The 9698-nt window shown below is 48.0% G+C and overlaps 1 protein-coding gene across 1 annotated transcript in view; it reads right to left on the bottom strand.

Moving 5' to 3' along the window:
- The window catches only part of CCDC12 (coiled-coil domain containing 12), a 33812-nt gene extending 24341 nt beyond the window's left edge, over nucleotides 1-9471 (bottom strand). Inside the window, exon 1 of the mRNA XM_003206913.4 lies at nucleotides 9297-9471. Coding sequence (XP_003206961.1) covers nucleotides 9297-9419 — 123 coding nt within the window. The 5' untranslated portion in view covers nucleotides 9420-9471. The remainder of the gene's footprint in view (nucleotides 1-9296) is intronic.
- Nucleotides 9472-9698: the final 227 nt, after the last annotated feature.

Genomic DNA, 9698 nt, shown 5'->3' on the forward strand with positions numbered 1-9698 from the left:
GCATAGTACAGCAGTGCCTATAGCAGCCCCAGAGACAAGAGAGCTGAGGAGTGTTTCCCAAAGCCATCCACCCGCTCTCAGCTGCCTGCCTATTTGTGCATTGCTGGTGGAAGCACGATCATTTTGTCTGCAGGCTTCCATCTCCAGCCATTCGAGCGCTGCAGCAATAGTTTATTACTTTCCTAATAAAGCCTGAATAGAAATGAAGCCTTTGTAGCCCTAAGTGTGTGCTTTATTCTTGCTGTAATAACCTTACTACGCTCTGTTTCCACAGCAACTGTTTTCTCAGCCACTTCGTCCCTCTGCTTCCAGGAACGCAGGCTGCTCGCTCCACTGACATAAAAGCCCAGCAGAAAGCACGAGGAGGGCAGCAAGCCAAGCTGTAGGGCCACAGACTGTCCTGGACAGGACCTTGAGTCATTTGGTCACTCGTTGGCACTCATGGATTCACCAACCTCAAGGACAGCAGGGATGGGACCTGCAGGAAAAGGAGCAAGAAGCAAGGGGAGGTAAATCTCTTTGGTGCAGTCCTGCAGAGGAAAATGTCAACCCTGTGGCCTCCCCTCCTGCCTCCCTCCTGAGCCCATGCAGGCGTGGAGGGGCAGGGAGCCACAAACCAAAAGCAACACTGAACAGAAACAAAGGGCTGGGTGTGAGCCAAGCTGATTTTTTCAACGTGATGCATGACACAGCCACAAAAGCTTTAGTGGCAGCGTGGAGATGCAAAGAGAAAAGCAGGTGGAGGTCCTTCCTTCCCCACCACACAAAGTCTGAACACTGTAGTCCCACCAGGAAGGCTCCTGTTTTTTCTCCCTCTGGCTTTCCAAGCTCTGTTTGAGGCTTTCTGGCCAAGAGAGCAAAATAACAGCTCTGTGGTTGTTACACTCGTTCGGTTTACAAGGGTTGGGTGGAGAGAAAGGCCCCTGCCTTGCTCAGCTCAGTCCATACATCACCTCGCAGGCCAAGTTGCTCCATACAGTGTACCATTTTACTGATGGCTCTCTCTGGAAAATGAGTGGCATTCCCTTGTGCCACTACAGCACATATTCTGCTCTGAAAGGATAGGAACAGGCAGGCCATTTAAATGGGAGATTATCTCAGAGGGGATCCCTGGCGTTTAGCTGCAATAATAATCAAACACTGCCTGAGAAGAGTTTAATAGCTGCAAAGCTAAACACAGAAGGAGAAAAGCCTGCACGTCCATGGTAACATCTATCCACTACTGAAAAGGACTCTTTGCCTCTTCTCTTTGCGCCTTAACACAAAATTCCCTACAGTCCCAAGCAACGTGGATTTCTGCAGCACAGCTGAGGATGCAGAGCTGGAGCCAAGGCATCTCCCTACAGGCACTGCTGCTGCTTCCCCCCACACCTCGCGTTGCACAAAGCAGTGGGAATAACCTGAAGCTGCCACATACTGAAGCTCTGGGCACAAAGCCATAACTATCCCAAGAGAGACAAGAACAAAGGCAAAAGGAAGAGTAGTGTGTCTTGTCATACGTGCTGCACAAGATCAAACTGAAAAGAGCCATCTGTGTGGGTAAAATCTGGATATTTACAGCATTTTCTTATTTCAGCTTGCCCTTAGCTTTTGGCTGGCCTTATATCTCTGCGCTGCCTTCACTATCACCCCTGATTACACCTTCCAAATGCCTTGCTGCTAAAGGTCACTTGATTATTGCTTATTAAAGTGTCCTTTGCAGCTGCCCCAAATCCACTGAGGAATGCACTCGCTGCTTAGATCAGCTCTGGAGCCTCATTTCTGAGCCATGACTGCAGCTTAAGGACTGACTGAAGTTCAGATACGTTACTTTTCCCATCGGCATTTGTACTTCAAATCATTTTCTTCCAGCTGAAAATACATTACCCTTGAAAGGCTCCCACTTTGTGCCAGACCAGCTGAATAGCAAAAAGATTTGCATTTGTTGTACTTCTGGAACAGAGGGCATCAGGAAAACAAGCATCGAGCCCCAGGTGGAAAAAAAGAACAAAATACCACCTAAATGAAATAGCGAGTTGTCAAAGGAAAGAAAAGCTTTGGAAGCACCCAAAGAGAATCCGAAACGGAATCAAACACTTACATGGAAATACAACTTTCCAGCTGGCCTTTAACTGCATTATTCTTTTTCAGCAAACACCCCCCCTTGAATTTAACCACCATTTTAAAAGCTTAAGAGCTCAGGACCACGATTAGGACTCACACAGAGGGTGGTGAGGCACTGGAACAGGTTGCCCAAGGAGGCTGTGGATGCCCCATCCCTGCAGGCATTCAAGGCCAGGCTGGATGTGGCTCTGGGCAGCCTGGGCTGCTGGTTGGTGACCCTGCACACAGCAGGGGGTTGGAACTATATGAGCATTGTGATCCTTTTCAACCCAAGCCATTCTACGAAGCTTCATTCCCAGTAACAGATGTTCTTTCAAGAAGAGATGCCAAGGGAAATTCCTGCAGGAACTGCTGTAGGTTTACATTCAGCAGAAGCAGGCAGGACTGCTTTCCTCCTGGATTTGTCTCATGGGTAACTGAAGTACCTACAGAACAAGGAATTTAAGGATGAGTTCATTTATTTGAATGTTAAATGAGATTTTCCTAAAGGAGAGCTTACACATGGTCTTCCCCAGCCACATTCCAAGCCAGTGCCACAGAGAAGCACATCCCTCTGGAGCTCCCACTATCAGCTGGGGATGAAAAGAGGCTCCGTGTCACTCAGCATTTCCAAGGAGCCTTTCAAAAGCTCCAGTAAAAAGCCATAGCAGGAGGCACAGCCGGGACTCCTGTGCTGCAGATTAAAGGAGCCAAGGTTTCAGCACCGTGGTTGGTGTTGAAAAGGACCAGTTAATCGTTTTTCTTTTTTCATGGCTTGAGATGAAAAGAGAAAAATTATGTAAAAAACCCTCTGCCCATTACCATGGCAATGCAAAAGTAACTCAAGATTAACGAGCACCAGGGAAAATCAGATCTTATCGACTTTCTGCCCCCTTCCTGCTGCCTTGGCCTGAGCACTTCATACTTAGCTGCCTCCTGCTCTTTGTGGGGGCCAAATGCTACACCCCACAAGCTGGATTTCCATGGGGAAAAAAAGCACTATGAAACCTAAAATCTGGTGGAGAAAAGCAGAGGAGCAAAGCATCTCTGAGCACATCCATAGAGCTCGATTCACCCAGCCAGCTCCCAGCCGAAACCTGTTCACAGTGTCACAAAGCAAGTTTTAGGAAGTTTCCTCTCAGCACTGCCCTTCACCACCCAAATTAACACAATAGCAGTGTGCCACAGCATTTCCTCTCGTTTCAACAGCAGAAATTATTTCGACAGCTCAAACAGAAGAGCAAAGGCATGCAACGGCCAAGACAGAGCTCACCAGCACTCCAGTATCTACTGCTAAAAATAAGCAGCTGCAGGGAAAGCACTCAGCTCCTAGCAAGAGATAATGCACGCCCTTCTTTATTTCGCTACTTCTTTGCTCTGCTGGTGCTATGCAAAACGCCCTTCAAATCCTTTACTAAATATATATACACAGACTTCACTGAAACTAAACTCCTAAGGTAAAAGCATTTAAGACACTGCATGAGTGTATTCAAGCCAAAAGAGAGGCCTGAGATCTTCCCTCTCCCCTCTCTTGAGTTGGACTCGATGATCCTTATGGGCTCCCTTCCACACTGCACCAGAGTGAGCATCCATCTGGCTCCAAAGCAGCAGATGTGGACACATCAGAGTGCTGGTTTCAAGGGCAACCTGTGGGTAAGCATTTCATAAATACAAATAACTGCAGTTAATTATCAACTAGCTTAGCAGAAAGTTGGTGGTTTTTGCATGCTAAGGTGTGGAATTGCAACAATCCTCAGCTTTCCAGATTCAGAGAGGTTCAGGAAATCAGGCTTCTTTGTTCTGCTTCAAAACAGATCCTTGGGTAACGGTAAGAAACAGCTACTCTACAGACATGAAATATTATGGTAAGTGAAATCAAAGCTCGAAAATCAGCAAAAAGAGGGGAAAAGTCTTCCTGAGAAACAATGTTCTAATCTGATTTTCAGGCAAGAAAAAAAAAAAAGATATAGGAACCAGCAGATAATCAGAGTTTACTACACAATACAAGGATGAAGCCTCAGCTTTAGGTGGTATCAGCACAACAAGCCTCAGGCAAACAGAGCATTGCAAAACCAGTTCAATGCAACCTACAGCAGAAGTTTTCCCCACTGCTGCTCCTCAAGAGCTTGCATTGCTCGTTTCTCACTCCCTTCCAAACCAGAAAACCTTACGTTGGGAAAAACCAACGTCACTGCGTGACTTTCACAGAGCTCCCAGCAAAAAAAAAACTTGGTGGGGTTTTCCTGTTCATTGAAGGCAGCAGTGAAAACATCAGCCAAGCCTGGGTTGTGTAACTGGCCAGCTTCAGAGAGTTGTTCAAACATTCCAAACTGGCAAAAATGTGCACAGCTCTGTTCAATGCTGCAGAACTTCCCGGCTCACTTCCTCTTCCCCAGCACAGAGGCGAAGTTTACCTTCATGACAACCCCCAGCAGCTCTTCCCATGGTTTCCTGCATGCTTCCAGATAAAGGCTGCTGGGTTTGTTTTCCCTCGCTTTGCCTTCCTCCATTTCAGATTTGTTTGGGTGTAACACAGACAGACAATCCCAGAGCTGGCAGAACTCTTGCAGCTAGTAGAAAACAAGAGATTCCTTTGCCTAAATCACACTCATCCCAAAGCCAGCCTGGATGACATCCTGACACCCAGAGAAGAATCCAAGGGTTCCAAAGCACCCAACAAAGCCTTGCTGCTATCCAAGAAGGTAAGACAGATGTGGAAGTTTGGGAGCAGCTCTACAAGACATTCTGATTTGACTTAGAGAGAGAAAAAAAAAAAAAAAGGAAAGCTTGCAAAGTAAAGAGTTCACTCAAACAATTTGAAACTATATTTCTTTGCCAGAACAGGAAGTAATATTCTGTATGCCAACAAGTCAGAGCCACAATGTGATTACTTGCAACAGAAAGCCAATTCAATTTAAATTTAGGAAGGAAATGACCTCTCTGATACTGTACCTGACTCTGTGTATTACCTTGCAACTGCAAACTTTGCTGTTGCCAAGGCCGTGCATTTAGTCTGGAACTTCAGCATCACCTTGTGTGCTATTTTAATCATGTTTATATAAGCAAACATCAACTGACATGTGCCTCACGTGGAAATTATGCCCAGAACCCAAAGAATCCCAATTTTTATGGAATAAAAAGAATATTTCCTGGCAATAAGTAAAAAGCAGCACAGCAGGTCAGGCAAGCACAGCGCACAAGAGGATGCATCAGGTTTTGATGCACTTGGGCATTACTGCCTTCATTTCCTCACCAACTGGGAAAAGATGAGCATCACCTTCAAGCCAAAACTGAGTGCACCGAGTAATTTGCAGAGCAGAACTGGAAGAGGTTCCTTGTCTGACTTCAAGCAAGGTGTGAATTGCAGCACCTGCCCTCCTGAGAGCCCAAGCACTGCATCGTCATGGCAGGAGAGCAGCAGCAGTTCCCATCTTCTCCCCTTTCAGGGTTTGGGGGCTGCAGAAGGCTTGGGAAAGGCATGGGTGGTTTGAGGACAGCACTTGCAGGCAAGATGATTCACGATGAAATCCAGCAGCAACTCAAGTCTTGCAGAAGGGTTTTTACAAGGACGCATCACTGAGCAATAAGGCAACAAGTGAAATTCAGAGCCTGATGTACAGCAACACACATGGGATAAAAAAAATATATCATTCTGGCTGCACTTATACAGGGAATGGGCTCCCCAATGAGTCTTGTTGTGTGGGAGGTGCTGGGATAGCTGAGGGGAGCCCCATGCAAATGTCAGCTCAGTGCTGAGCAGCAGCCAGAAAAATCACATCAGGATGGCAATGAGCACTCATATGTGTGCAGCCACAACAGTCTGGGAGTAAGGAAAGCAGTGAGGAGAGGTGGGATCTTTTACACAGAGACTGGTGGAACTGGGAAAAAAAAGTAGGGATGCCCTGGTAAATAAAACCAGGAAATGATGTGCCAGCAATGCAAACCAACACAGCCCCCATATCCTGAGCACCACACACAGCCACAGAGCCCTTCTCAGCAAGTGGCATCTCTCAAGTCAAGAAGATACACAGGAATATCATTAAGACAGTTCAGAGATATTTCTGTATAAAGACAGACCTCACAGACCCCAATTTGAATCTGGAAGAGAGATGAACAGTGCTATAAGATAATGAAGAAACAGAACAGCTATTTAATGTTTCTCATTAGATCTGCAAAAGGAGCACCCCAGACAACACTCATCTAATGGGTTTAATGAGGTTTTGTGTGTGTGTGTTTGTTTTTGGTTTTTTTTTTTTTTAATTAAACTGCAGAACTCTGTCTTGGGATGCTGCAAAAGCCAAGTGTAAGCAGAGACTAAAGGGCTTGGATGAACTCAGCAGGACAAGTCTACTAAGAGCCACTAAACACAACACACCTTGGTGTGACTGAGAAAGTCTCTACCTTCCCTCTGTAGGAACTCACTCCTATCTGCTGCAAGGTGGGGCTGCTTCTGGCAGTTAGGAGCTCACCTGCCTCCCCTGGCCCTGCTGCAGCAGCAGCCACCTGGTTTAGACTCTTCTGAAATAATTCAGAAGGCTCTCAGCCACCAGCTGATCTCCGTCACCAAAATCAAGAAGTCATCATTTAGCTCACACTCGTGATAACCTAATGTGGACCTATTTACCAGGATACATTTCTCAGGAAGCTCTCTAAAAAAGGAAGCTGCTTTTCGTTTCAACAGCTTTTCTTCCCAGTGAGGCTAAGAAGGGCAGTATCCCACTTTCCCCCTGGCCTGTCCACACAGCTCGTGTTGGAGGTATCAAACCCCAAAGGAAAGGGACGGGACACCCTCCCACATTACTACACTAACCCTCATCAACAAATTGAGGATGATGTGGCAGAAGGGGAGCAGAGCTCACACCTTATTAGCCTGAAAGAAATAAGCAACACAAGAGCTTGCAGAAACGCACTGAATCACTGCAGTCTTCCTTGGTACCACTGCTGAGGCACTGACTGCCAAGTTTCTCTCATTTGCTGCATTCTTCTTTCACCTGCAATAAAAATCCCTATTTTGAAGGAACAAGGACAGACATCACATAGGACAAATACCCCAGAGATACCACTGGGGCTCAACAAGAGAGTTGGTCACACAAGAGGCAGGTCACCAGGAAAAACATGGCACAAGCATCCCCACCATGCCTGCTTCTCTACTCCTCCCATCCCTGCATCCCAGGACAAAAGGCTTTACAGCAGAGCACGATGTTGCTCCACACCATTCTTTCCCCTCAGAAAGCCCTGGTGCTCCTCACTGATATGCAGTGAACCCCAAATCCCACCCCCCACCCCCTCCCCCAGTGCTTACATCCCTTTTATCAAACCCTTTCACTCCAGAACCCCTTCCTCACGCTGAGGATGCCCTCCTAACCCATTCTCTGTAATCTCCACTTTCCCCCTCCTGTCCCAAGCTCCCTCACTACTCCTTCCCCACAGTCATCCCTTCACCCTGCTCCCCTCCTTACCCCCCACGCTCCTAAAAGCTGCCTGGCCACCTCACACAGCCCCTGTCCCATTACCACCCACACCTACACTCCAAGCACCCTAACAAACCACCTGCACCAAACACCATGATTTTCCCCTAAACACAAGACAGCCTCCTTGCTTACCCATCCTCTGCACTCTACAACCTGAACCCTCAAACCACAGACCCAAAAGCTTTTCCACACAATGGAACACAAAGCTTTCTACGAACAGCTCTCTTTACAAGGAGCTGCTGTATTTTCACCACTTGGATCTTCTTCTTGCCACTGACACCCCAATGAACAAGTGGCTAATACATCTTTTCTTCCTAGACACCAAACCCTCCTCCTTGCCTCAGCATTTTCCATCACCCCCCTCCTCATCTCTTTCCTTCTGCTCCATGTCCACCTGTCCCCAGGTTTCCCACTCTCAATAGCACACACAATCAAAGAATGACAGAATCATTAGCACTGGAAAAGACCTCTAAGATCATCAAGTCCAACCATCAATGCATCCCCACCACCCCACTAAGCCATGTACCCAGTGCAACGTTTCCAACAGTTCTTGACCACCTCCAGTGACAGTGACTTTAGCATTTCACTGGGAAGCCTGTTCCAGTGCCTGACCCACCCTTCTTCCCTCCTTGTTCCTCCACTGCTGATGGATCTCTCCCAGATCTCCATTTCTCCCTCTCCTATTTACAGAATCACAAAATCATTAAGGCTGGACAAGACCAGTAAGATTATCTAGTCCAACTGTCAATCGACCATTATTATACTCACTAAACAATCTCCCCAAGCACCACATATCCAGCTCCAGGGACAGCGACTCCACCACCAGAATCATAGAATCACAAGGTTGGAAGCGACCTGCAAGATCATCTAGTCCAACTGTCTTCTCATAACCATTGCTACCACAAGCTCTAAACCACAATCTCGTAGTTCCTCATCCAGATGCCTCTTGAACACTGCCAGGGACGGCGACTCCACCACCTCCCTGGGCAGCCTGTTCCACTACCTCACCACTCCTCCTGAGAAGAAACTTTTCCTAATACACAACCTGAACCTCCGCTGGCACGACTTGAGACCATCACCTCTTGTTCTATCTACCATTCTCAGTGGTAGAATCCTGGGAGAAGCACTGCAAGCCTTGTTAATCACAGAATCAATTCCCATCTGCTATAAGGGTTATAGAAGCAGTGACACTTCTGAAGTTTACTTTTCCTGGAGTAGGGCGCACAAAGGCCTCACTCAGACTTCAGCAAAACAGCTTATCTGGATTTCTCCTTACAAGAAGCCATTGTATCTTCATCACTTGGTGGTCTTCCTACCATTACCAATGAACAAGTGGCTAACCATAGAACCACAGCATCATAGAATGGCTTGGGTTGGAAGAAACCTCATGGATCACGAAGTTCCAATCCCCCTACCACACACAGAGCCACCAACCTCCACATTTAATACCTGACCAGGGCCCCATCCAACCTGGCCTTGAACACCTCCAGGGACGGGACATCCACAGCCTCTCTAGGCAGCCTTGTGCCACAGCATCACCACTCTTTAGGAAAAAAAATTATTCTTACTATCCAACCTGAGTCTCTCCTGGCACAATACGAGCCCACCGCCCCCCAGGACGGATCCTTCCCTCCCCCCCTCACCGACCCTCCCTGGATACAGCCAGCCACAGGCCGCAGCCAGGCCCACCTCTACAAGCCGTACCCCGGAGCCCAGCCGCTCCCCCGTCCCTCCGCCTCCCACCTGCAGAGCTCTCTGCCGCAGGGCCCGCAGCCTCTCCTGCCTCCGCCGCGCTTCTTCCTCCAACCGCCCCAACACGGGCTCAGCCTCCTCATCCTCCACGCTCCCTCCACCGGGCGCCGCCATCTTGTCCCTCTCTTTCCCTCCCCGCCAACCTCAGCGCGCATGCGCGGCACTCGGGGGGGGGTAGAAGTGGGAGGGGTGGTAGGAAGGGGGGGTGTTTTTGGGGGGCACCCTAAAAATTCAACATTAATAAATAATAAATAACCTCTCCCGGAAAAAAACCCCAAAACCATAAAGATGGTAAAAAGGACCCCAAGTCTCTCTCTTCATTGAATTGGGGTGGGGGTAAAGGGGGAAGCTCTGTGCTGCGCTGGGGGAAATATCTTTCCCTTCGCCCCCGCC

The sequence above is a fragment of the Meleagris gallopavo genome, chromosome 6 (genome assembly GCF_000146605.3).
Source record: "Meleagris gallopavo isolate NT-WF06-2002-E0010 breed Aviagen turkey brand Nicholas breeding stock chromosome 6, Turkey_5.1, whole genome shotgun sequence".
NCBI lineage: Eukaryota > Metazoa > Chordata > Aves > Galliformes > Phasianidae > Meleagris > Meleagris gallopavo.